At 51.2% G+C, this 27,501-nt stretch overlaps 1 protein-coding gene across 5 annotated transcripts; it reads right to left on the bottom strand.

Moving 5' to 3' along the window:
- Nucleotides 1-13,737: 13,737 nt before the first annotated feature.
- MFNG (MFNG O-fucosylpeptide 3-beta-N-acetylglucosaminyltransferase) lies at nucleotides 13,738-26,864 on the bottom strand. Of its 5 annotated transcripts, none has more exons than XM_072869683.1 (9): nucleotides 26,697-26,864; nucleotides 26,517-26,627; nucleotides 21,021-21,069; nucleotides 20,445-20,547; nucleotides 20,200-20,353; nucleotides 19,652-19,737; nucleotides 18,101-18,266; nucleotides 17,455-17,540; nucleotides 13,738-16,602 (listed from the first exon to the last, which is right to left on the bottom strand). In XM_072869683.1, exons 1-9 carry the CDS (start codon nucleotides 26,862-26,864, stop codon nucleotides 16,536-16,538), a joined length of 990 nt encoding a protein of 329 aa, XP_072725784.1. In that variant the 3' UTR covers nucleotides 13,738-16,535. The 5 variants fall into 5 exon arrangements, with proteins under 5 accessions (XP_072725784.1, XP_072725812.1, XP_072725793.1 ...); XM_072869711.1 differs by lacking the exon at nucleotides 21,021-21,069 and adding an exon at nucleotides 23,123-23,125 and having other exon boundaries at nucleotides 26,513-26,627; nucleotides 26,712-26,864; XM_072869692.1 differs by having other exon boundaries at nucleotides 26,712-26,864.
- Nucleotides 26,865-27,501: the final 637 nt, after the last annotated feature.

Raw genomic sequence — 27,501 nt, 5'->3', positions numbered from 1 at the left:
GGGGACACTCCATCAACCAGCAACCCACGCCGGGCGGTGGGGCCGAGAGCCTCTCCACTCACTCTCTAACCAACAGCGACAGGTCCATCCCACTCCCATCAAAATTCAGCAGAAAACGGGCTGCTGATTTCTTACCACGGGAAGTCAGCCCCTCCTCTTGCCCTTTCGAGGCTGTGGACTGACCTGAGATAGTTGCACAAGATACATTTGCTTTAAGGAAAGCTTAATCCCAAAAGGAAACTTCTGTGCTGCTGGCTTGGGGCAAGATTCAGAAACAACCCAGACAGACACTCCCTTCATAGGCATAGGAAGAGGCTAGCTGGGATCAGGTTTTGGAGTCTTAAATCTTGTGCAAAATGTTTTCCAGGCTGGGGATGGGAACTAATTCAAAGCAGGAGTCTTAACATTATACATCTCTCCCTTACACACAAGCATAACCTCAAGAGAGAAAAGCCCTCCCTAACTCGCCTACTATAAATACACCAAACCACTTAAAATGGCTACGTTAAAAGAGAGCTGGTAATTTGATAGTGGTCTCCACTTAATTAGATTAGGCTCTTCTTGAACTCAAGGGCTGCGAGCAGCTGATCCTCCTTTCTTTTTCAATACTATGCTGTCAGCTGCCATGCTGACGTGACCATCGAGCCTCTCTCCATGCTTGGTCCTCAAGGGATGCTGACAGGGAAACTCTGGGGGACCAAAAGCTGTTGTCAGGCAGTGACCCAGCAGAGCATTTAAGCATGTGCCCCTAACCTTGCACTGAAGTGCCCACTTGATGGAGCAGGGGCAAAGTGTTCCCTCAGTCAGGGAGCAGCTTCAGGGCCTTCCCTACAACCAGGGTCTACGGGATGCAGCTGGAACAAGCTTTCTGCTAAGACAACAGCTCTTATTCAATGGCCAAGCAATGCTCTTCTTGGCTTTTCTTGCCATGTTCACATGCCTTTTGCCTTCACTTTCTGAAACCTGTTTATCTACGGCAAGAAAAAATGTGAACTGGAGTATAGCAATGAGTATGAAGGTCACGAGCAGACAGAGACCAAACAATTTTTGGCCAAGGTGACTCGCTGAGGACCTTTACAGAACCACCTGTGAATGCACATTTCCATGACATCCCATACTAATGAAGAGCGAATGGATGGGTTAAGGGCAAATCATGTGGTCACTGATGACTGAAGATGAAATCAGGGTCCTCACCCATGCTCTGGGCCATTGGATCACCAGCCCTGCCATGGACCACATCTGTGCCACACAGTGCAGAGCTCCAGATCCCAGAGCAGAGCAGATGCACCCATACAGTGCCCTGCCTGGGCTGCTTAGTACTGCTGAGAATAAACAGTGCTGTGCACAGCTTGGTGACAAAGTTTTTCAGTCACATCTGGGGTAAAAATCAGCCTCTGTACACTGCGATGTGTGGGAATTTGCACTTGAGCTAGGCAAACAGCAAACAGCACGGTTAGTCTCCCCTGCAATGAGAGACCAGAGGACAGCACTGCCTTGGACTTCTCCTCAGGAGACTAGAGCAGATGTTAACAAACCACACACATAGCCAGAAGCTTTTTTAAAATATCTTGTTTTCCTGATTTCTCATTTGGGGGGGAATTAAGTGACCTGTTTGTAGGTTACTGGGGCTAGCTGGCAGAGTCAGTAGCCTGAACATCATTGATAATAAGACAGAAAGTCACCTGGAAGGGAGAGATGAAGTTGTTCTGGTCTTGGGGCAGGGGACAGATTTGGTCAGCTCTTGAGGGCCAAAAGCACTGCAAGCGCTGGTCTCTGTGGAGCCTCATCCAGTTCTCACTCAAATCCAGGCTAATTGTAGCACTGCTCTTAAACAGCTGGATTGGACTGACACTCTTCCTACCCAGGTCCTTCAATCCCTGCTCTGTGAACTTTATTCTGTCCTTAGCAGGGCTGTATTCTGCACAAGTTGCCCTCTCCATAAAATACCCCCAGATTTGGAGAATTAAAATTCCCAGACCTTTTGCTCTCCATCAACAATGGAGGAAGTTGGCTTCAACAACAGACAATTTGCTATTCAATATGTTCTTAATTAATATTAAAATCTATGTCAGGTTGTTTTGTTGTGGTTTTTTTTTTTAATCCTCTATCTCTTTGTTATTTATTCGTTTCGATTTTTTATTTTACCTCGTTAATGTAGTGGTGATTTAGATGCAGTTTCCTCTCTCTGCTGCACTTAATGAGTCGTCAGCTTTATTCACTCTCACCCGCATCCTCATGGGAGCATGCTTTGATTTTCTAGTGGGTGCATGAAAACACAGATTAAAGCAATTAGACAGAAATAATCTTAGGGAAAGGGGAGAGAGATCCAGAGCGCCTAATTATACCATTTTAATCAAGACACAATTATGCAGAGACTTTTATAGATTATAAATTAACCAAACTCCAAAGGCAGAAAAAATATCATTTTAAATATGGTTCATTACGCTTGTTGTTTCTGCCTTGTGATCTCTCCCAAACTGGACTTCAGGGTTCATTTAGAAAAAGTTCTGGACGGGGCTTTGCAGAAATAGAGGAGAAATAGGCTCGGGAGACCCTGCTTGCTAGGACCAGGGTCTGGAAATGGCCTCTGGGAGAAGGTAGGGAACCACTGCCACATTTCTCACTCACTGATCTCACCAGTCTTTTCCCAATGAACCAAGTAAGTGCACCTGCTGGTAAGCCAGGCTTGACAGAAGACCTCCCGCTGCCTGCATGGGTCAGGTAAGGAAAGACACAGTTCAGAGGTCTGGGTTTTGCTCTGCCCTAGCAGGCTATGCTGAGCTGCCAGCGAAGCACTGTGGGTACTGTAGTCTAAGAAGCAATTTCCCAAGCTACAAACATTCCAATTAGAAACACAGTGAGTGGGCAAACAAAACACATCAGGCTGGATGTGTTTTCTTCTGAACCCTGGAGGAACTTAAGCCAGCTGCTCCAGATTTATAGCTGCTCCAGATTTATTGCAGCAAAACTGCAAGGCGCTCAGGCTTTCAGAGCACGTAGGAAGGTGCTCTGCTCCTGCCGTCTCTGCAGAGGAGCCAGGAGACACCCCCCCTCCCCGAGAGCTCCAGGGAATCCCAGTTTCCCATGTAGCTGTCATACTACTTTATGATGGGGAATGTGTCCAGAGCTCAGGCAGAAACAGGCAGAGCAGTTCAAGCACCTCTGAGTTTGTGGCTGCAGCCCAGCGATGTCTGCGAGGCATCATGCTGCTCCCTTTTGCTGTGAGCGCAGCACTAGCAATCCCTCCTGCACCGGCGTGCAGCACTCCTCGAGCTGTTCACAAAGAGCTTCCAGGTGTTAAGGAGACAGGAGAGGGCTCGCTGCAGCGATCCTCGGCTTCCTGCGAGGTTTGCCAGCAAGTCCCCTGAAAGGTTTTGCTGCACTGTGGCCTGTGCAAAACTCTTCTCCAGAAGAGTCTGCTGCCAGGCACCTCTCACAAGGATGTCTCAACCCATCAGGGCTCCACCAGGCCCCTCTCCGTTGCTATGGCCACCCCATGCCATGAGCAGCAGTGCTGAAATGGCTGCTGTCCTCTCCATTAAGGGCAATCCTCTCATCTGCCAAGGGACCAGCCTCGACCATCTTCCACCTTCAAGTCAGTCCTGGTGATGCTCATGCAGGCTGTCTGCAAGGTGGGGATGGCTGGGATATGCCCAGAGATGGTCTATCTGAGCGGCAGGGACACCACCAGGATAGGCAGCTGGGGAAGGAGGGACAGTATCAGCATTAGGCACCGGGGACCGATGGGCACGCAGCTATTGAGCCTGAGGCTCAGCAGTCCTTCCCTCAGCTGCCCCGTGCCGCAGCCACACTGCACCCATCGCCGCAGAGGGGAAAACACGGGGCTGTATGTACTTCATCCACCATCCATGCCTGAGCGGTGGGACTGCTGTGAGCTGATGGAGGCAGACATGGGTAGCAGGGAGATTCCTGGGACATCTCTCCCTTGCAGCCTCCTCACTCATTTTCTCCTTCCCCTTCCCACAGTGAAGAACGCAGGGCCACAGGCTGCTGCCCTTGATCCCCATTGCCTCCTACACCCAGGGCAAAGCCGAGAAGGGTTGTAGGGCTTTGGGGGTGGCCCTGGTTCCCCATCTGAGGGCTCGGTCCGGTGGGTGAGCGGTGGTATCGGAGTGCCCTCTGCTGGCCCCATTTCTGGACTATTTGGACTCTCCAAGCCTTGCACCCCCCCAGTACCCCTGGAAAGTTGGGTCTCAGTTTGCCCCCACCAGGCCCTGACACCCCCGCCATGGTGGGCACCATTCCAGCAGCACTATGAGCCAACCCACGAGCAGCACGGAGTCCTATCGGTGCTGGGTCACGGCCCCAGAGCAGCCAACGTGATGGGGAAGCCGGGACAGAAAAGATTGTATAAGTCAGCATTTGGTTCTGCGTATGTGGGTTGGTGGGTGTGAGGTGCAGGCATCGCTCTCATGCTTACCAAGTGTTGCTGCGGAGATGTGGTGGGGACTCCCAGGGGCTTTTTGGATACGTTCCCAATTCCATGGGAGGAAAAGTCCATCCCCTGCTCCTTTGCTCCAAGAGGCAAGAAAATCAGAGGTGTGGTGAAAGGGGCTGAGGAGGAGCACAGTCTCTCCCTTGAGGCTTGCTGCCATTCAGATGGCTGACCCTGTGATGGGAGAAGGTGGTCTGTCCACTTTGAATGAGTGGCGCTTAGGGACATGGTTTGGTGGTGGACTTGGCAGTGTTAGGTTAACAGTTGGACTCGATGATCTTAAAGGTCCTTCCCAACCTAAATGATTCTATGATTCCACAGAGCTGGGGCAAAACATCCTGGCCATTCACCTGCTCTGGGTGGCTGGGAGCCTCCATCACACTGGGATGTGCATGCCCTCATTCTTCATCCTGAATTTTTCTCCAGAGCTCCTTGTGTTTCAACTATCCCAATCTGCTATGGTGAAACCAGCAGGGAAGGCTGAGATCATTCTGCCTGGACCCAGGACACCCGGGTTTGGACCTGCCGGTGGATTCCCAGGTTGTGCTAAGAAATCTCCCAAGACTGTGCACACAGAGTGGGGGTCTGAAGTCCCTGTGGATCTATGCTGATTTACATCAGCAGAAAACCTGACACACTGTCTCTGGGCTCCAGAACTACAGAGGTGACCTTCTATTGCTATGAGCAGAGGAGAGGAGAGAGTGAGATTACAGCCTGAGGAGTTCAGGTCCCTCTGTGGAGCTGGTCACTTTGTGCTTTGGTATCTAAGTCATTCAAGCAGGGATAACACTGACCTGACAGATAATATGTGAGCTAATTAGCAGTGCTCTCTTCGGGCTCCTTCCAAGCTCAACTGCTGCAGAAATGCTGAACAGCAGGTCTGGTTACTGTTCAGGGCAATTTTTAGTTGGAAAGAGGTAATGGCAACTGGATTGCCCAGGGAGATGGCTTGGGTTTGAGACTGGGGTGATGTGTTGAGGTATTTGGAGGCCTATGAGGGAGGAATGCAGTGAGGTGCTGGACATGCCAGTACCAGGGGGGCTGATGGAGCAGAGGGGAGTCCCAGACGAGTCCTGGAGGAGAGTCCCTCAGGAGAAACTTCCTCCCACATGTCATGGGTAGGCAGCTGAGCCCTGAAAGCAATTCCATCAGGAACTGCCTTTTGTAAATATTACAAAACAGTGACAACAAAAAAAAGCATATGCAGGGGAAGGAGTTTGTTTTTAAAAGAGAAAACAAAGGTGTTCTGCAGCCTCAGAAAGTAGAACAGTGCTGTGTCCTGCACTGGAAGAAGACATTGAAATTGCTTACCTATGCAGTCCATCAAAAGACTTCAGCATGGGACTAACACATAGTGTAGCCACCCTCACTGGGACTGCTTGTGGTCTTCAAATGCCATGCATGGCAGCTCTGTGCCAGGGAGGGAGCTATGAGTGGATATCATTCTTCCCTGGCCTTGGTTAGAGTAATGTAAAAAGTAAACTGATAGAATCCAAGATGGAGCAAAAACTTTACTTTCCCTCAGCTTTTCATTAAACACTGCTGAAACCACTGCCCTCTCTCCCCCTCTGACAGTCATCTAAACGTCGAGCCACAGAACGCAGAGCCAGCCTCTGCTCCTACTAACCCAAAGTGCTGGAAGAATCGCAGGCCAGAAAAACTTTGTCTGGTGAAAATGTAAATGTCACTTTACAGAGGACAACTCCAGCTTGACAGAAAATCCATTGCCTCTTCCAAACAGTTTGTGAACTCTTTTGGATGCCATGCTGTGGCTTGTTGAGCAAGCAAGGTGGAACACAACTGCTGTTTTTCCAGACCCATCTACTCAATCCCCAACTGCTGCAGCCCACCTGTGGATGGGCCTGTCACTGCCACAAGGGCTGCCATTTTAAAAGGCACTGAAAAAAGTGAAAGGCAGCCAAGACCTCCTTCCTTTCTCCTCACTACTCAAATCCAGATGCCTAAGGTGTTGGCATGGATCCCATTCTCCATGGTCCCCTGGCTAAATCCAAACCAAAGTGGTGTCAGGCTGAGAGTTCCCTGGGCTCCTGTAAATGAAAATGATTTTCTGCAACAGATATTGAGATCCCTTTATCCCAAACTGGATCACTTCCAAGTAGCACCAAAGCCCTCAGCCTGTTTTCTTGCCCGCTAAGTACCAGCTCCTATCAAATAAGTCAATGCACATTACTGGTGTCCCGCAGCAGTGTTGGAGACCTGCTTCAGGGACATTTCAGGGTTTGAAAAGCTCCCAGGGGGAAGCCAGGGATGATTCCTGTGCCACCTAGGCTGGGATCTGAGGAGAAGAGTGCAGACAGAGAAATCCATACTGGATTCCTGGAATGAGCCCTGACTACAACTTGTTCTTTCCCTCCAGGTCTCTATGACCTTCTGCCCTGTTCCTAGGCTGGTTGTTCTGTGTGGGCACAGACCGTGAGGGAAACAAAGACCCGAGTTCTTCTGAAATATGGGAAATGTTTTTTATCAGAGTCCTACCCAATCCACCCATCCATCAGTCAGTGACTCCAACTCTCTCCCAGACTGCCTGTAGCTTTAATTCCTTCTCTGTAATTGCTTTCTGCCTCCACCACCCTGGAAGTTCCTCCTCAGATCAGCTGGAAGGCAAGGGGCAGTGTGTGAAACAGTTAAGTCCCCTGCAGAGGATGCCAAGCTCCATCAGCTGTAGCAGGGTCTCCAAAAAAAAGCACCTACTAGGTATTTTGCACCTGATCTCAACATGTAGAACGCCAGGGCAGAGAGGGCTCTCTGATAAACTCACAGCACTGTGGAAATGACCACAGAGAAACAACCAGGAGAGGGAGTGAAAAAAAGAGATACAGAAAGGAAAGCAGTAAAATACATACATTTGAGGGCAGCGGAGAAACTAAGAGTAATGTGGAGATGCAGAGCAGCAGAAAGCGAGCAGATGAAATTATATTCACAGAGAGCTGGCTATAGGCAAAGAAAAGGGGAGGGAGGCATTTAGAGGGAAGGACACAGATGCAAGGAAAGAGAACCCAGGGCAGGGAAGAGAAGGGGGAAGTCAGACAGGGAGAAAGGATCTGGAGGGATTGCCTGATGTCAAATCTGATAGAAAAGAGGATTTATCTGCAAAAAATAACCCAGATCTAAGCCACAGCTTCAGAGCAGCTGCGTACAGAGCCACAGCACTTGTATTTGTTCTTAAGCAAGAGCAAAAAGGGGCTGGTGCAGGCTGCAAGCCAAACCAGGGTCATGCCATACCAGGAGGCTGCCCACCAGCCTGGACCAAGACGAAAGGAAGGAAAGGGAAGGCAAAGCAGAGGAATGCAAGAGGAGGCAAGAGAGGGGAAGGCAAAGAAAGGCAGAGGAAGGCAAAGAAAGGCAGAGGAAGGCAAAGAAAGGGAGGGGAAGGCGAAGAAAGGCAGGGGAAGGCGAAGAAAGGCAGGGGAAGGCGAAGAAAGGCAGGGGAAGGCGAAGAAAGGCAGGGGAAGGTGAAGAAAGGCAGGGGAAAGCGAAGAAAGGCAGGGGAAGGCGAAGAAAGGCAGGGGAAGGCAAAGGAAGGCAGGGGAAGGCAAAGGAAGGCAGGGGAAGGCAAAGGAAGTCAAGGCAGGGCCAGGCCAGGCCAGGCCGGAGCGCGGCGCGGCGGGTCCGTCCCTGTCCAGGGTGCTGACCAGAGCCCGCCCCCAGCCCCACAGCCCCTCTGCTCCTCCTGCCCCCGTCCCGGCACAGAGGGCAGGGGCCATTCTGGGGGCTTCTAACAGTTACAAAAGCAGTGTGCTTCCTGGAGTGAGCTGAGCAAGGGGAAAAGAAACACACAGTCAACTCGACGTAAAAGATATTTTTCCCTTTTCTCTCTCCTGCCAATAATTTCAGCAGCGGAGCTGGACTCCCTAAAGGCAGGACTGGATGACTGGTAGTGAAGTGTGTGCCCATGGCTGGGGAGCTGGATGAACATGAGGCATCTCCAGAGCTGCATTTCTGACCTGTCTGGATAGGTCATTGTAAGGATCAGCCATCCTTTTAGCCTCTCTGTGCGGGACAGACCTCACTCCTCCTCGAGCTAGGCTCTTAGTATTCCTAACGTGTGTTGCCCTGGATGTGTCTGGGTGCTCTCTGTCCCCATTGCTGCTGGATCCCAGGCTCTCAGAATCCACACTGGAACAGCAGAGATTGAGATGGGAGGATGGACTTGGCTGTTCCACCTGCACTTCATCTGTCCAGATTGCATGACCAGGAATTGGCAGTCACACAAGTGCTGTGTGTGTTCGGCCACATTCTCCACCAGGGAGCTTTTGGTGAGGAGATTTCTCTCCATGGCCTTGAGACTTACAAAAGGCTTAGTCTGAAAAGTGGTCTTAAAACCACGGTCCACCCACAGGGTGGACAGGTGCTCTGTCTCACAGCAGCTCAAGCCCCTACTGTGGACTGCCAAGTCATTTTGCAAGATGAAAGGGCTGAAAGGGAGCTGGCCTCCTCTGTCCTCAGCTCTAGTATGTGTCTCTGCCCTGGCCTCACCAGGCCATTTTTGTTCTAGAGGATTGCAAATCATCTGCCCCGCAGAGGAGCAAGCAGTGCCCAAGAGCCTGACAGAGTTGCTCCATGGGCAACTACAAATCGGTGTTAGCACAGAGTTGCAGAACAAACCTGTCTTTCAAAGATCAACCTGGTGCCAGTGCTTTGTTATCAGCAACCTGGTTTTCCAATCTGATGCCAACAGTTGGTTGGAAAAACATCTGACACAAAGGGTGTAATGTGGCTGGCCCTGCTGCAGGACTAGATAACCTCCTGATAGCTCAGTAACACCATGTCTTTAACTCTCTGTGATTCTAATATATGACCAAGTCAGAGGGCAAACTCTCCAATCACAAAGACCCTTGTGTTACCAGACTAGTAACAACACAAACATTTATTTCCAACACTGAAATCTTGCTCACACTTGACACGTAGCAGGAACCCGTGGTGATTCCTGCCACAAACATATAACAGCAAGCACGACTTCATAATCACCATTCGCCAGGTCACCATAGAAGGCAAAATGGGATGGAGATGCGGGGCAGCAGCTGGGCCCCAGCTCTCCTGTCAACAGAGCAAATCAGGGAGCCCTTAATCAACTGGGCCCACATTTCATGGGGATGTGCTGCCTGCCAGCACACCAGCCCCATCTTTTGGGATGATTGAAGCAAGGAAAATGCACAAGGAAGAGTCAGGAGAGAGCAGCACAGTCCCAGGCTAGCCAGGATGAACTACCTGCCTTGTGGCATCTCCCTCAGTTCTGCTCTCCTTGGCTGTGCTGTGCCCAGCAGCTGGCTGGCTGAGTAGCCGTCCCTCTCCTGTGGGCCAGAGCCACGTGTCTAAGTTGGAACATTATTCTCTAGTTCTAGGAAATTGGATTAAGGGTCAGAGAATACCGACTGTTATTTACCTTTGATTAAAACCAGCCCTCCTCCCTCCCGAGCTGGAGAGGCCAATGTTGCTGTTATTTATTCTGCTGCCAAACCTGGAGTTCAATCCCTGCCCTGCGGCACTCAATAAAAGCCAACGCGGAGGGGAGGGGGGTACGGCAGGCAAGCAGGCAGGACTGTGTGGGTGGAAGGGGAGTGATTATCCAGGCCGCTAAGTCCAGTTTGTTTCTTTTGCAGTCAGGCTTTGGCTCAGCAAGGACAGGGCTGCTGGAAGTGCCGGCCACTGTGGCTTTCAGCGCTGACCAGGATCCAGCCAGGGTGATCCCAAGCAAGCCCTGCTTGCCCCCATGCCTGTCTCCTGGTCTTCTCCCCTCACCACATCCCCGCTTTCACACAGCTCCCCTTCTTCTTTACCTCCTTCTCTATCTGTCTCCCCTCAGCTTCCACCTTCACCTTCCTCTCCCCCCCATGACTTCCCTGCCTCCCCTTTCTGCCTTTTCTTCTCTTCCGCTCCCCCTCCTTCCCACCCTCTCCCCCCAGCTCCATTTCTCATTCCCCTTATTCTCCTCCTTCCCTCTCCCGCACCCTCCAAGCCGCTATTCCAGGACAATAGAGCAGATGGCAGGCTGTTGGTTTTATATGTCCCTTTGGAAAATCAGCTCAGCTGTTGATTCTGCTACTTTTTCTAAAAACAGACACCGTCCAACACTAGCTGAATGCTGGGGGAAGGGGGGGGGAGTATGGAGGGGCCCTGCTCTCCCTACCAGCTGCACTGAGACCTTGTCTGCGTGCACTCCACACCATGCCTTTGGGAAACAGGCGTGTCCAAGAGCCTGGAGAGGAGCGTTCTCCCCTGCACACTAGAATAAACACCATCACAAGCGGAGAGAGCTTGGCCAGCTTCTGCAGTCAGCCTCGCTTCAGCAAAAGCTGATGGTAATGTGGGGAAGGTGGAGCAGTATGGAAGGGGCAGAGTCTTTTCAGCACATCCATCCTGCTCATTGCCCCAGTCTGATGCTTCTCTGAGTGTTCATGAAAGCCAAGCTATGTGTGTTCTCCCCACACAGAAGACACACAGCATAGAGTAGAGGTTGATGCTCTTTCCAAGGCCCACATCTCCTCCTATGCTACTGGGGTAGCCATGAGTGAGAAGCCACAGGCCTGCATTGAGTGTGTGGGTAGGGGAAGACAGTCCTTGCCTTTTCCTTTCCAGCTTTCCTCTCTTTTTGTTGAACCCCTAAGCTCCAAGGTACCAGTCCTCAGGACAGGATTCATCAGTTGCCAACACAGTCATGAAGAGGATATAGATTTTGTTCCTCTTCTTTCTCTTATCCAAACCACTTTCCTCATCCCTCACCTCTCCCTTCCCCTGTGTTTATATCAGCCATCCTTCAGATCTGTTGCTTCATGGTATTTCTGGGTGGAGAGGGATCTTTGCTCCTGAACTCTTCCCCTCACTGTCCCAAAGACCATCTTGTTCCCCCTCCTTAGATGTGACAATACTGTCCCATTGATCCTGTAAGCCCTTCCTTCCTTCCCCACCCTGTCTCTGCTTGTAAGTGCTTCAGGGTAGGCACCATTTTTCTCTCTGTCCAGCACCAACCACAAGCTGGCCTTGGCTGACAACCAGGGCTGCTGGATTCTCTGCCAGTGCAAATGCTGGATATTTCATGGCATATCCTCCACCTGATACACTGTGGCCAAAGGCACCAGCTGCATATTCTCTCTGTGCCCCACTTCTAGGGGTGGGATGGGGAAAGCAGGGGTTCAGAATAGCAGCATCTCTCCCTATCCAATTGCCCTGGTCAGTTGCACTTTCTTATGTTGCTAAAATCAACACTGTCTTCTTCTCAAGCAGTGGCAGAAGGGTCAGAGCCAGCAAATCCATGTACAAAACACTCAGTTTAATTTGTTCTCAAAGTTCACTATTAATCAGATGCAGCTCCCAGAAAAACCAAGGGAGGCTTGACTGAGGCACAGTCAGATGTTAACATCTGAAGAGGCTCCTTAGCCTTGCAAAATCCTGGAAGGCAATTTAAACATGAGAGATAGGCAAAGAGCCCATTCTCAGGGTCTGTAATTAATCACATACAGTTCTAACAGGGAGAGAGATGAGTTCCCAGCTTTCTTGGAGTCCAAGCTGGATCAAACAGGGAGCAACAAAAATCTCAGGCTGTCAAGGAACAGCCTTAAAGAGGCAATGCCAGCTGAGCAACAACAGCTCAGCCCTGCACTCCTTTAACCTCCCAGGTAATTGGGCAGAAAGTCTAGAGGAAAAATTCCTGCATCAGCTGGTGAAAACAGACACAGTTATTTGTACATTTGTGATGCTGCTCTCCTTCCTGGCCTTGCTTATGCCTGTGGTAATGCATTCTCTTCAGTGTAGCAATAAGCCCAGTGGTATTTGGGACAGAAGAAAGTCCCAGTTAGTATGAGATCCCATCTCTGGCACCAGCTGCTAGCCAGTGCCTTGAAGAAGAACATAAGGATGGTCCATGCCTCTCTCTGCTTATGCAGGGGTCAGTCACCCTCCTTCACCTTTGCATCCACCTCAGAAGTGTGCTCAGATGCGTACAGCCCTGGTAGCCAGTGGTGCAAAAGGGCAAGCCAGCTGTCCTGTAGGGTTTTTCAAGGATTGAAGACAAAAGAAATTAAATAAATGAATGACAAGAGCTGCTGGACTGTCTGAAGTGCCTGCATTGTAAGCAAGGGCAGAGAAAGCCTTGAAATTAAGAGGCCAAACCTGCTGTAAGGAATTGAGTATAACTATCAGATGAAAACACATCAACTTCTCTGGAGTGTTGTTATTAAAAAAAAAAAGAAAAAGAAGTGTGGGGCCAACCAACCTGATCTCACCTCTTCCAAGGTGAATGCTGACTTACAGGCTGGCATCCTCTCTGGCACTGGTGGGCTACAAGTGTCCTGATCACAAAAACATCCAGAGCTGGGGGGTGCAGGCAACATCCCCTTTCCCACTATTGCTGGGCAGCTCCCAAACAGCACTTTCAATGCATAGCTTAAATTCCCCTGCTCTCCTCCAAGGCCCTGCTTGGTGGTTTCTTTCCTTCCAATCTCCTTTCTTCTTGTTCCTATTTCTCACCTTTTGGCTTCTGTTTAATAAACTGCTTGTCTTTTGAAGGCTGCATCTTTAGCAAGAGGCCTGGGAAGAGAGCTGAAGGCTGCAATCTGAGTAAGAGTTGGGTAAATCCCACAGTGGCTTAGAAATCTGTTTTTCTTCAGCAGCAGAGTTGTTAAGAGGAGTTGGCACCAGGGACAGAAGCATTGTCTAGCCTTGCTATTCTTCTCTCTCCCCTTCCAGCCTTTAGCAACAACTGCAGTTTCCCACCTATTTCAACTAACTTCTCTTTTCCCCCTAAAGAAAGGATAGTCATTAGCATTTTTTGCACTGTCAGATAGGGGTTTCCTTATAAAAATTCTTCACAGCTAAGGGGAAAGTGAAGAAAGGATATTGTTAACATGAAAGCCTCACTTAATACTTTACATTTCAAATAGTGTAACTGCTTTTTTCCCCCTCCTTCTCCTTTTTCTGAATCTTCAGTATACAGCTTAAACATCATTAATAGTGTTGGTTGCTATGGTGTTGGGCAGGCGGAGGTCTCTGTACTTGAAACCTTGAACTACACTTAATGTTGTACAACAGCAGGGTCATGCCAACACCTTTGACTTTGACCCCATTTTTCCCAGTAAAATAAAAAGGCCATGTCTCCATCCCTTTTCATTCTTGGGATAGTTTTTTTTTTCCCTGCAATGAGAAAAGGGAGTGTGAGAGAGAGGAGAGCGAGCGATATAAAAAAAGAAAAAGAGAAAAAAAAACATTTTAATAGACCCAATGGAACCTTTCCAAAAACTTTACCAGTTACATCAGAAAATCATGAAGGAGAATAAAAAAAGGCAGTCCCCTGAAAAGTTTCACGTGAGATTGTTTCTCATTTTCCCAAGCAGCTAAACATTTTAATAAACTAGGAAAATGAGACTGTAAAACCACAACATCTGACAGCAAGCCCCAGGGGCAGGAACCATTCCTGAAACTAATTTTAACTCAGGTTTTAACATTGATCAGATTTCATGTGGTGAATGTCCCCTTAAGCTGTCTCTCTGTTCTTAGAGAAAACCTGGTTTCTTTTGTCGACTCCGAGAAGCTATTTTCTTTCCAGCGCATTGTCGTCACAGGCATAACAGGACTTTTCTGTCATTCGTTTCTCTACAGCCTGAGAAATGCCCTGCCCCAGACATCTTCTCATCTGTTCTCAGTTTCCTTATGAGACAAGACATTTTCCACAGAAGTGGCACTTAACTGCTCCAGCAATGAAGCCCAGTCTTAAACCGGTCCCCATGCAGCCACTCAAGGACTCAACCCATTTAACATCTGATCTTCAGCCATGCAAAAGGCACCAGGCCAGTTCAGACCAGCGGAGGCCAGGATCCAAAGTGGGCTTCCAGTTTCTGTGCCTTGCTTTTCCCCAGGGAAGGGAGTCCACTCTACCAGTTTCTTCTCCTTCTCCAGGCACACAAATCGCATTTTGCTTTGACTGTCACCAGGACATCTACAGCTAGGACTGGCTTTTTAACTCAAAGACTCAATTAACAGCAACAGCTGAAAGTTTGAATGGGAAAAAAAGAAGATATCCGGGTAGTGTAGGTTTCTCTTGAAGACTCTCACTTCTCATGGAAGCATTTTTCATCTTCTGGTTAAGTTCATACCAAATCATTTGCCCTGTGGGGCAGGACTTCTTTAGGCTGCACCTGCCTTCCAATAGTTGGGTGTCTCTGTTCTGAGCTGCATGGTTCCTAGGTTTGCATAGCTGTGTGAGCCAGCTGCTTCGCATGACTCAAGGAACGGTCATTGGCATTAGCTAGCTCCTGTCCCTGCTCAGGATGAACTTCCAGTACAAGGCATGTTGAGCAAGAGAAGAAAGCAGGGCTCTCTGCTGCTTCACAAGCTGGTTAAATGCCGGTGAGAATGACCAGGCTGGAAAACACCTCTACAGGCTCCTGCTTTCTGCTTCTCCAGAAACTGAAGTGCTCATTCATTTCTAGATCCCCCTTTGCAGAGGTGGAAGGTCTTTCTGACACCTTTCCTTTAAACCTCGTGTGTGCCGTGTAGGAGATGCTGGTGCTTGGGGGTGCGGAGGGAGGAGGCGACAGGGTGGCCAGTTTTCAAAATGGTAGAGGCACAGTGGTAGTTGCCCTTGGCTCTTCCAGCCCACCAGCAGCAGGCTTAGTCACATCAGCAGCATCAAAGCTAAGCAGCTCTTCGGAGAAAGGGCATTTGTCCTTTCATCTGGAGATTACAGGAATCTTTCACAGATCCCAGCAGTGTGTTTTGAAAGGCTCTTTAAAGAGATATACCTGTTTGTGGCACCACCTGCCATTTAAAACAGCCTCTTTGCCTTCCAGCTTTCCCTGCAACGCTCTCCCCAGCCGTTTAACCGTATGCATAAGGACAAAATGGTGCCAAGGTTCATTCCCCAGCAAGCAGAATTGCCAGCTTTCATGCCAGGCTCTGTGCTGAGAAAAGGACTCTCCACAAACGTGCCAGAAAGCTCATAACCTATTTGGGCCTGCTCCTTCCCCCTGTTGCGCTCAGCAGGGACAGAAGGAAGGCAGAAAGCTGCTCTTAGCATCTGGAGGAAAGAAACGCAGAGATAAAAAGCTCTTTGCCTTGCTGTTTCCATTCCTTCATGACTTAATTTTTTTGGTCGGGGCACAGAGAAGATTATAAAGCTGTAACCTCTAATCCGCTCCTGAGCGCTCCTTCTCCATCTCGTCCTTTCTCCTCTCTTTCAGCCAGTCCTAATCCTTTGTGTCTCCTCTCTCACAGGTAGGAGTTGGAGTCTAATCTCAGATGACAGGTTGGTAATTAGAGCAAGAGATTATCCTGACCCCATATCAAGAAGGTTAAAAGAGAGGCATAATGCAGGGCCATGCAAGATCAAGCCTTCAATGTTCGGTGCAGGAATCATCCTCATCTCGGTCTGTCTCCTCCTGGCTCCCCCACCCCACACCCTCTCCTTTGTCCCAGCAGACAGGGAGATTCCTGATTCTTTGTACTTCCTGCCCATCTCCCCTCTGCCAGGCAAGGACTATGCTTTTCCAGCACTCATTCACCACAGAAATGGTCACATTTTCCATTTCTATAGACCTTGACAAGCAGAGACTGAGCCGAGGGGCTGTGCCTGGGAAGAGTGGGCAGTGGGGAAAGCACAGGCAGATACAGAGGAAGAGGGCCTGCTCAGAGAGGTTGGAGCCACAACACGCTATCAGCCATCCTCAGCTGGGCACTGGTTACCCATACCCAGGGCCTTTCTAGTCCAGCAAGATGAATCCACAGCAAGGAGCAGCAGCAGGACCCCATCTCTACCCAGATGCCCAGCAGTCACCACCCAGTCCTTGATCTGCTCAGGAAGGCATACTGCTCCCATCCCTGGCATGTATACCGGCACAGATGGGAAGCCCATCCATGTGTCCAGCCCATGTTATCCATCTTTGGCACAGATTTTGCCTCTTGTCCTGTGTCACCAGTATTCAGCAAGGACCAAAAAAGCCATCACACAGCCCCAAGACCACCATAGAAAAGGGAAAGTTGGGAGCACGAAGCTTCTTCAGTGTCCCACCCCCTGCATACACAAGGTGAATGGATGTCACCAGGAGCCACTGTAGCTGAGGCTCAGGCATCACCAGCCAACAGCCTGCAAGCACCAGGAGGTGTCGGGATAGAGATGGCAGTGGAGTGATCGAAACCTGCTGGGGAGAGAGCAAAGGAAGGTCAGGTGACAGTTTTTACACCAGCGCCCAGCTGGAGAATGGAAGATCTCTCCCTCAAGCCCCATCCCACATCAGGCACCCACCCTGCACTACAGAGCTCCAGGACTGGTTGTTCACCTCAGGATGTCTTTTCTCAGCAAAGCTAAGCAGCCAAGCCTCCCTCCGACACTTGAATCCAGCTCTGCCCATGTAGCCCAAGCCGAAGCTCACCCTGATCACAGGCAGGGAGATGGGCACTGCACCAGCCCCCGCTACATGGTTCTGTTGATGCTCTTTTCGTCGCTTAGCTGCTTCCCACCCCTGCCATCTCCAGCCAGGAGCTTCCTACCCATGCTCTGCAAATAACAACTTTAGGTTTGTTCACTCAAAGCAGAGAAGGTAAATCAAAGACCACTTTTGTTTGCAGTCAGCCTGAAGTGAACCTTTTACTTTTTTCCCTTCAGTCTTCTCAGCAAAACAAAAAATGAAAAAGAAAGCAGAATTTCCTTTCCTGAGTTTAAAAGAACATTTCTGTTCCTGTCCAGGAGGTAAAAGGTTAGCTTTTTCCGTCTCAAAATGTGAAATAAATGGCAATACTTTTGGGTCAGGAATTGTCCAAATAAAATGTTTTAATACTCTTCTTCCCACTCATCCAAAAAGGTCTGTAAAGTTTGTAAGTATTCACAAGCAGCTTAATGCTGGTGTGCTCCTCACCCAATAAGCCATGTGAGTAGAAGGTTTCTGTCCCTCACTCTAGACCTCCGGCACCCCATTTGGCTGCCTCCCCCTCTCAGCCTATTGTCTGAGGGCTCACACCACAGCAACACCCAGAGCACTCATGCCCCATACCTTGAGGGATCCTCTTGGGGTGAGAAGGGGCCACTGAGTTCAATAACGTTGAGCTTGTCCTCAAAGACACCGTAGCTGAGGGTGACCTGCCAAGAGGGGTGGTGAGAAAGGAGCAGGGAAGGTGAGGTGAGTTCAGGAGCAAGGAACTTGTTTGGACAACAGAAGCTGCCATTCTGGTTCCTTCTCTGCTGGCTTGGCCTCTGCCTTCCACCTCTCCTCTCTTCCTTCTTCTCCTTCTCATGGTGGTCCACCATGCTAGTCCTTTGCCTTTCCAAGCCCCCTACACCCCTTGTTATCTCCCCAGGCAAGGCAGACATGGTGCCATGTCAAAGCCCCTTCCCCAACCAATCATCATTTCTGCTTGTCCTTGTGCCACATTCCCCCAGGGATGCCCTCGATCCTCACATCACTCCCCACACATGTGCTCCCCACCACTGACCCCAGGGGCACTGTGACTGACATCCATGCTGCCAGCAACATCTGCTCCTTATTTCAAAGAAGCATTTGTCAGGAAAGCCTCCCCAAAAGAGCAGATGATTGATTCAATCCACATCAGTGCCACCAAAGGGGCAATGTGCCTGTCAGCTCCCCTCTTCCACCTCTCCTTCCTCACACACCTCCCTCTTGCTCCATTTCCCCTCCTCACCTGCTGCATGAGCCGAGAGGGGGGGATGAGCTGCAGGTTCTCCAGGTGGGAGTGGAAGAGCGCATTGGGCAGCAGCTGCCCGCCGACTTTACACTCAATGATGTAACCCACCGTGCAGTCGTCCGGCAGGCGGATGAGCTCGGAAGTGCTCATGAAGTTCCTGCCACTGGAAGAGAGTAGGGCTGCGTTGGTTAGGACAAGGGTAGGGGGGGATATAGGCATCCACTTGGGTGGGAGATAAATGAAGGACTTAACTGAAAACCAGAGTAAATCTGGGAACTAGGCAAGAAATCCCTGAGTTTCTTGCAGATGGGACACCTGCAAAGATGTGGGCATGTGTTTGCTCTTTGAGCACTGCCAGCCATGCTGTCCCACCAATTGTCCAGTGCTGTCCCCGATACGTATCCAGCTCCTCGGTGAGCTGATGCAGAGAGCTGGCAGACTTTGCCAAGTCACTTTTCCACCTGTTAGGTGAGCTGCACTGAGCCCCTGAGGAGTCAGACAAGCCAGCACAAGAGAAACAGTGGGACCACATGGCCAGGACTGGGAGGAAGAAGAAACAGGACAGTCTCTTGCAGCTTGAATAAGCCATCCGTGGCTCCACTGTAATGTAACACCACACGCTTGGCCATCCTTTGATGAAAGGCTAAACCCAATTTTAAGGCTCCTGTAACTGGAAGCACCCACACAGCACGAAGCCCTGTCTACTGTAACACCCCTCAACTAGTTCAAATATGTTTTAAGCATTTTAACACAGTAGTGGCACTTTATGTCAAGTTAGGTGTTATCTATCCATGCCACTTTCATTTTACCCTGGATCACAGATCATCCTACTGTCTTGGGCTACCATAAAATACATATCATGGGCTTCAGCTAAACCAGCCACCTGGTGTGGATCAGATATGTCCTTCTGGGTGTGCACAGATCTGGTTAAAGCTGGCATAGCCATTGCCTGTCAGTGTATGTGCATATAGCCTGTGATATAACCTAGGACGTCCTGGAAAACATCATCTTGTTGTAGGCTGGGCGAACACAACACCTCGGGGCCTACCTCCGTTCTCCATGCACCAAGCTGAAGAAATGACAGTGGCCACTGTAAGAAGCTGATGAGGGTTTAGGGTGGGGGAATGGAAAATCAGCTCAGGAGGGAGGTACAGGAGGTTGGAAAGAGGCAGATTAAGGAGAGAGGAGACAGGCAGACAGGCAAAGCACTTAGGAAAAGAGGCAGAGAAAGCTGAAAGGGATGGGAAGGAGTGTGGGGAAATAACCAAGAGCTGAAAGGAGTTGGGGAGGGGGGATTATGTCAACCTGTGATCATGTTTGCTGACATGCCTGCTCTTGCCTCTTTTTGATCAGGTGGCAGACCCACCCACTACATCCTTCCTCCAGACCCATATGCCTGCAGATGTGGAGCACACGGTACTTTGCACCCTTGCAAACATCCTTGCAACCACCACATACACAAATCCAGATCTGACGCTGCCAGGAATTAATGTGCGTCCGTGTTCCTCATCCCCAAAGGCTCCCATACTCACCAGCTGCACAGCTCACCTGGCCCAAGGCACCATCTTGCTTGCCAGCTTGCGGCTGATGCAGAACCCAGCTCCTCCCGTGGCAAACCAGAAGCGCACAGATTTCTGGAGAGAAACAGCAGAGAAAATCAATGGCAGAGGCTCAGACAACACCATACTTCCTGAGATGGGAATGCTGGAAACCCAGCTTTGATGCCAGGATAAACACAGCCCTATTGTCACCCCAGACCCCTGACTGCTGCCCAGAAGAAGGACTTGCCAGCAGTACAGCATGGATTTTGACCTCCTCATATTTGGGGCTTCCAAGTTCCTGCTGGCAGCAGCAGGCGGCCTGCCCAAGGCAGTCTTATCTCCTGGCAGACACATACCCAAAGGCGCAGCAGCAACGTGGGGCCCTACCTACGTAGATCGGATTGAGTCAACACCTACAACCATGTTCAGACAAGACCGGCGAGTTTTCAGCTGTTGCCTGTTGCTCTTTGGACCTGTCTCTCCTTGGGGTACATGTATGGCCAATGAGACAGAGCACTAAAAACAACCCATTGGCACCACCACCACAGGCTGTACCGTCTGGTTGTTTGGCAGCGTTTCGGAGGCCCAGATGGGTCGGTTCAGGCTGGGTTTCCCCAGGTAAACGTCCCACGTCGCAGAGTAGGAGGACAAGAGCTTCAGGAGGGCCTGAGGGTTCAAGTAGTTGTCATCATCCAAATGGCAAAACCAGCTAGGGGAGACAGGAATGAAGACACAAGACGTTTGCAGTAAGGAGGGTGCCTTTTGCTCTCAGAGGTCCCCCCGCGGCAGCCCTGCCTCACCTCCGGCTGCTGGCCAGGAAGGCGTCAAACTCGGCCGCCATCTTGCAGGAGAGGGCCAGGTGGCTGTGCTCGGCAGAGCAGTTGGTGAAGACCGCATGGTCGCCTGCCGGGAGAGAGGAGGCTGTGGCTTGGGGCTGGCCTGCTTCACACGGTCATGGGGAGGACCTCTGGGTGGGAGGGAAGGGGTTTGTTCACAGCCAGCCTCCTCGCAACCCCCCAAACAGGCATCCAAGCCTGCGGTGACATGGGCTCCATCCTTCCCCCTACCTGGAGATGAAACCTGGAGAAAGCCAACCACCTTGGCCAAGACTAGGACACCTGCCAACCGCACTTTCACCCCACTCACTGCCAGCCAGGGTGCGGGGGCTGAAGCGCTCTCTCTCAGGCTGCTTCCACCCATGGATGCTTTAAGGCAGACGGCACCCTGCCTCCAGTCGGCTGTGTGCCCTGGGGTAAGCCAGCTAAAACAAATCATCTTTTGGGGGCTTCGTGGGTGCCAGACCCCCTCCCAAGGCTGTGACAGTTCAGAGGCTGAAGGCAGGGAGGGGAAGGTGGCGTTATAGGACAAGTCATTACCCATTCTCCTTTTCAGGGCATCATCTTCTTCATCGGTGAAGACATAGGTCTGGGGAAACAAGGAAAGGAGGTTACCCTCAGGGCTGGAGCTGATGCTGCTCCTGGCCACCCACCCCTTCCTCCCCGCAGCTGGACTCGCTTACTGGGGTTGCCCAACTCCATCCCCTGCTGCCGTGCCACCTCCCAGGCACCAGATGAGCAGAGGGACGGCCCCGCTCCCCCTCCCCGCACGGCACCATCATCAGCACTTGTGTGGCTTCACTTCCCCCGCCCCACCGCCTTGGGAACAGGGAGAAGGGGACCCGTGACACCGAGTGAGGGGGTAAGGGAGCCTTGGCTTAGGTGTCAGTTGTAGAAAAACAAAAGCACTGTGGTTGAATGATGCTCGGGTTAGAAGGAGAACATCTGTTTGTGTGCTAAGTGTGCACAGCCCCCTGTTGCTTCCCACATCCTCCTCCTCCTCCTCCTCCTCCATCCTCATCCTGCCTCTCTAATCCTGCCATTATGTGGCACATCTCCCCCCCTTCAGAGCCAGGCGGGGATCAGGGCTGGTGGAGAAAAGCTTTCCTCAGGCAGAAAATGAGCTTTCATGAAATCAAAAAGGAGTCGTGAGCCGCAAACAGTCTCTCCACCAGCTGCCCACTGGCTGGTTAAATGCACCACCTGGGCAGGGACAAAGGGGATGAGGCAGGCAGACAACAGCTCCAGGAGCCATCACTGCTCCAAAAGGCTCTGACGAGGAGACCAGAGTCTCTACTTCTCCCCACACCCACCCAGCATTTGGGAGATATGACCCCATCAGGAGGATACGGCAAGAGAAGTGTTCTGCACACAAAAGGAAGGCAATGAAGGACCCTCAGAGACCACCTGGCTTGAGCAGAGGCGGCAGGATGGTTTCATGATTTCAAACGTACGTGCTACAGAGACTTGGCAAATTACCCTCCAACAGCTGAGCTGCAGCAACGGGCCACACGCACATTCCTACCCACCCCACTGGTAAAGTCACTTAGTTAAAACCACTTTCAAGGTGATCACAGGACAAGAAGCAATTAGCTAAGTCTCAGGTAAAGGAGTCGCTCTGGGTCAGGGGACCGTATCACAACCTTCAGGCGAGGCAGAGATTGTCGGTGGCATGGGATTTCCCTCGCTAGCGTGTCAGAGCCAGAAATTTCCACTATGACAAATTTCATCTTAAGAAAAAAGTTCTGAAACCATTGAAACTTCCTGACATTTTCAAAAAAACAGAAATGTTGTTGCTGGAAATGACTTACTTACAGATATAAAATCAGCTAATAAACATCGTATCTGATTGACTTAAAATGGGAATCTGTATCTTTACCCAGATTTTCTACTTGTGAAAATATTCCAAGGTTCCCACTTTCCTCTTGATGCAAGGTGGGAAATGCTTTTTTGCAGGCATCCAACATGTTTCTGTGGGAACCCAGGGATGAAGGAGCATTGTCACCACGGGGAATACCAGACTCTCCAAAAGAACTGGAAAAAGGGGCTATGAGTGTGGGGGCTAGACAAATCTCATTTCTCTGGCTCTCCCAAACTCTGATCTCCATGGTACCCCTGGCTGCAGTACTCCAGAGATGCTGGTGTGTGTGCCCCGGCTCTGTCCTGAAGGAGATCACAGCAGCACAGGCAGCTGCCTGCATCCTCATCTCTCCATTCCTCATGCCTCCGAGAGCAGGAAACCTGGAACAGCAGCTGCTGCTGGAATCCGAGCGACTGCTGCCGTGTGTCCCTCAGCAAAGCTGCACATGATGGCTGGGATGAGAGAGAGAGAGGAGGGTCCCAGCTACAAACCTGCCTGGAGAGCATTTGGCCCAGTTACACAGGTCTTTCTCAAGGAGACACCAGCTGCTGTTGTCCATATTAATGGAGCCTGGAAGAGATTCAGAAGGTCTCTCTGGCCACGCCAGACCTACTCTCCACATTGGGAATGTGCAAGCAGAGGAACACCCAGTGTCACTTGTGTCCCTGTGGGCAAATGGGGTGGACAGAAGCAGCCTCCCCACTATATCCACCCTCCTGTTCTTCACCAGACCATCTATGGGACCTTGCAGGATCTTCTGTCGTGGTGCCTCAGCGCTCACGGGCTGCCCACTCTGGCAGGCAGCCTGTGGGTTCACAGAGCAGCCGTTCAGCCACAGCTTCCCACTCATCTCCTGCACTGCATCACCCCCGGCATGGTTCCTCCTGCCAGGGGTGGGGGGAAATCACAGAGCCCGGCTCCGATCCGCACTGAAGAGCAGCCTGGGTTGGCTGTCACTGCTGCTGCAGGGCAGCCGATCTGGGCTTGAGGAGGGATGCAGCATGGAAGGCATCCCTCCGTTCTAGAGTGGAGAAGATGGCTGGATAGGAAAGGATGTCTGCTGGACGGCAGTGCCAGCAGTGATATGGAGCCACTAGTGTCCAACGGCTTTGCCTGGCAGTTCTCCACGAACATAAGTGCACGTGCAATTGATAAACACTAGACTTTGAGGTCCCCTCACCCCAAACTGGGAAAGTAGCCTAGCAAGGCAAAACTAGGAAAAGGGAATAAAGATGTGGAATCTGACAAGCCACGACCACATTCATCTCCCAGGTTCCCACAGTATCCCTCCTCCAGGAAAAAACAGCCTCCAAAATTGGTTGCGGGTTATTGGTGTGGCTGGGCAGGAAGCTGTCCCCCGTCCAGAGAAGAGATTCAAAATCTATGGTGTGTTCACAACACTGAAAAATGTGAAAGCCAGCTCAGGATGGGTCATTTAAAGGTCTCATTTTAACCGGTTGGATGTTTGGGTTTCTGAAAGGAGAGGAGGTGCTAGAACTAGTTTACCAAACAAAATTTCAGACCAGAAACCTAGACATATCTCCATCAAAACTACTGGGGCCAAGAATGTAAGCCACTCTAAGATGCTGTCCAGCCTAAACAGTCATCAAAACTGACACTTCTGTTTAGATTAAGCCTTTTCTCAGGAAAAGGCCTTTTGCTGAAATGACTTCCACATCAAGCTCCACTGGAAAGTTTGTCATGGATCAGTTCTCAAGAGGCAGACCATGGTCCAACTTCCAGTGAAGAGCACCCACCCCACACTTCCCCTTCCCCATCTCCCACCAGCTGTGTCCCTTCTATTCTGTTTAAACAGTGCAGTTTCAGGGAAAATCTCTCTCTCTCTTATTGTCTATCCTAACAGAGTCCAACATAGCCGACTTTTAATTTGGCTCCTGTACAGTCTGTCCTACCCATAAAAACCACAGCTGTTCCTGCCTCCTGTTACAGTCACCTAAGCCTGACCTGTGAGGTCTGCGTTGCTTCCTCCGGGAGGGCACCATGCAGATAATCAGCTCTGAAACCAGGCTTGGCATCAGCAGCACGGCCAGCTGCTAAAATTTCCCCGCTGGCCACCTGCAGAGAAGTACCCACTGAATTGGTCTCCAGCCATGAGTAAGGGCGAGTGAGACAGCAAGACTGTGGGTCAGCCCTAGGAGGAGGCAGAATCTGCACATCAGGGCTTCTGAGACCTGGATCTCTCCAAGACTGGCTCTTAAAGCCTATGCCTCTCCATAAAGTCCCAATAAAAGGAGGTCTGGTGCCCTATCCCCGGCCCCACAACAATTAAACGTCCTTTGCAAATTGAGAGCTCTCTTTTTTTTGCTAAGCAAGGTTTCTATATTGTCAGTTTTTCAAAACTAACCCCTTCCCCTCCCTCCAAAAAAACCCTCCAGCAGCAGTATATTTAAAAGAACAAAAGGCTTTTGGCTTTCATGTACTTCTCTTTACCTCCCTCCCCACCCCCGTTCCCCTGCCCTCAAGGCCATTTCATAAAAAAAGCAGAAGAAAAACATGGAAAATTGAGGTGGGGGGAGGAAAACACTGAGCTTGCAACAAAAATTGGTAACAGTGAAAAAACACTTTTTAAAAATGACTGACGCTCCCACTCTACCCTTCCTTCCTACTCTCCTGCTCAGTCTGTGAAGCTTTCCTAGAGGCTGGCAGCAGCATGGAAAATTCAACACCTCTTCCCAGGTTTGGACATCATTTTCCTGCCAAACAGAGAGAGTCAGATGAATCTGGGGAGCTGGTATGTAATTCCTGTCATCAGCAGAATGGCCAGGCACCTATTTCTCAAACACACAAGGAGGGAAAGGGGAGCCGCTCCTTAAAAACCCACCCCAAAAGCCCCAGTCACAGCATCTTAATGCCAGTGCAGCCACGCAGTTGGGTTTGGTTTCTCCAAAGAGCTGCTGGGCTGAGGTCGGGCAGAGAGAAGTGCATCTGGAGGAGGAAGCAGGGCATCTCAGATGCTGAGAGGGATGCACAGACAGGAGAGGAAGCGTGCTCAAAATAGGACATGGCTTCCTGTGACAACCACAGCAGGCCAGACAGTTGCAGCACCATGAAGTGGAAAACCACCCTTACCCAGAAAACCCTGCATTGCTTCAAGCGCTCTCCTACTCAATACCTCCGCCCCCCGTCCCCCTCCCTCGCAGAGGCCTGAATTTGTCTTCTAAGTGCCCATCACACATGGGCAGAGGCAAAAAAAAAACCCCTTTGGGGGCAGCCACAGGATTTCTTCTTTCTTGAGGAGCAGCTCTGCGAGGGAGGGAGAGAAGTACCCAGGCTCTCGGGAGTACTTCTGCCCACCAGTAAGCCAGCCTGCACAGCACCACCAACGTGGTGCCCCACATCAGTTCCTCTAACAGGAAGGAAACTCTCCAAACTCTGCTTTAGCAAAGGGTGAAAACATCAGACACACACACACACACACCCAGTTAAAAAGAAATATTTAAAAAGTCAAATATAGACCCACATCACTTCAAGATCATGCACATGAGGGGATCTGCCCAAGAAAGCAAGGTGTGGATTGTGCTGATGTGCTGGGGAGTGAACAGGGCTGCAAACACCCCTCCTGCACCCGGGTCCTGCAGCCTCGCTCTCCTGCCCGCTGCACCACACCGTCCCGGGGCGAAGGGTGCCCAGGCGCAGTGCGAGCATCCTGACAGAGGGCCAGGGGAAGCCACTCAGCTCAAAACCTAGGAAACTCATGGCACTAGGGGGTAGAAAACCACCATTTCATACAGACCCAGGACAGGCTGTGCTCTCAGTCCGGTGTGGCCCAGGCAGTCTGTGGCCCCCGGTGTTACCGGATAAAAAAGGGAAATTAAATGTCCTCCACCTCAAGCTGAAAGCGTCAGGCTTAAGTTAGGGGCAGGTGATGCCCGCTAAGAGCACTCGTCCTCCCAGCGTTCATGGGAAGGGCTCACACAAGCTCTTCATCCTCTCTGCCAGTCTTTCCCATGAACCAGCTACCGGTGAAACATTTTGCTGGGTAGCATCCCCCTTTCAACGTGAACAGATGGGAGAATTAGGGAAAACGAGGCAAAGTACTGGGTGGGAATGCTGTGCCCAGCCTCCCCTTCCTTTGGCTTTTATCCCCCCCACCAACACCCTGTCCCTGCCCCGTTACCAAATACCCCCTCTCTAGCCCAAATCCACATGCTCACCTGCTCTCTTGCTCGGGATATCCATGTGTCCAGGAGCAGCTCCATCCTGCTCTGGTGAAATCTCTTGGTTGTCTTCACGGCTATGAAAATGTCCCCAAGGGTCAGGCTTCCCTCAGTTTTGTACCCCTCCAGAGGATGGACTTGCAGGTCCTTCTGCCCCCTGCCACCACCTCCCGTGGCATCCTCTGGGCTCACTTTGCTCTGTCGCTCCAGCTTCTCCGACATCCTCTCCCTGAGCCCTGAGTACCGAGCTGTTTCCTGAGCCCCACGATGCCGCACGGAGAGGAGAGCCACGCTGACAAGGAAGACTGCGGCTCCAGAGAGACCACGGATGAGCCGACAGCCCATGGCTCCCAAATTGTTCCTGCTGCAGCCAGTATCCTACCAAACAAGGACAACCTCCACCCGTACCTCCACGTGAAGCTGTCCACTCTTCTCAAAGCCTCCGAAGGGGCAGGACAAGCCAAGGGAGGGGTCTGAATAGGATGCGGCCAAGGAATATGGTGGGTGAAGACCAGAAAGCCAAAGAGACAGCAGCCCCGGAGGATACTGGTGAAGCAGGGGGAATTTTCACAGACTAAGAGGGCTCGACGACCCAGCGAGGCAGGGACACGTGATGGGAAAATACTCTGAGGCGACTGGCAGGTGGCTGGAACAGCCTGCCAGCAGGAAAGCGAGCATCCCCACTCCCGGTGGAGAGGCCAAGGGTCCCAGGCTGGGGGTCGAGGGGGCAGCAAAGGAGATCAGAGCCATCGGTGGGGAGTCTGGACCGACAGCATCGGTTCCTCAGAAGACACCAGCCTGCACATCCAAGCCAGGGGCTGCGGGGCGAAGGCAAGCGGCCGGAGCAGAGCTGCAGGGAAGGGGCCGAGTGCCATGCATGCGGCGGGGCTGCCGCTCCACCTGCTCCCTCCGTGCAGCTCCCTCTTGCTCCCTGCCAGCCCCAGCCCCGGCCCCGGCCCCGGCCCCGGCCCCGCCTCCGGGC

The sequence above is a fragment of the Ciconia boyciana genome, chromosome 1 (assembly GCF_034638445.1).
Source record: "Ciconia boyciana chromosome 1, ASM3463844v1, whole genome shotgun sequence".
In the NCBI taxonomy this organism is placed as follows: Eukaryota; Metazoa; Chordata; class Aves; order Ciconiiformes; family Ciconiidae; genus Ciconia; species Ciconia boyciana.
This window is presented reverse-complemented; position numbering and strand designations above follow the sequence as displayed.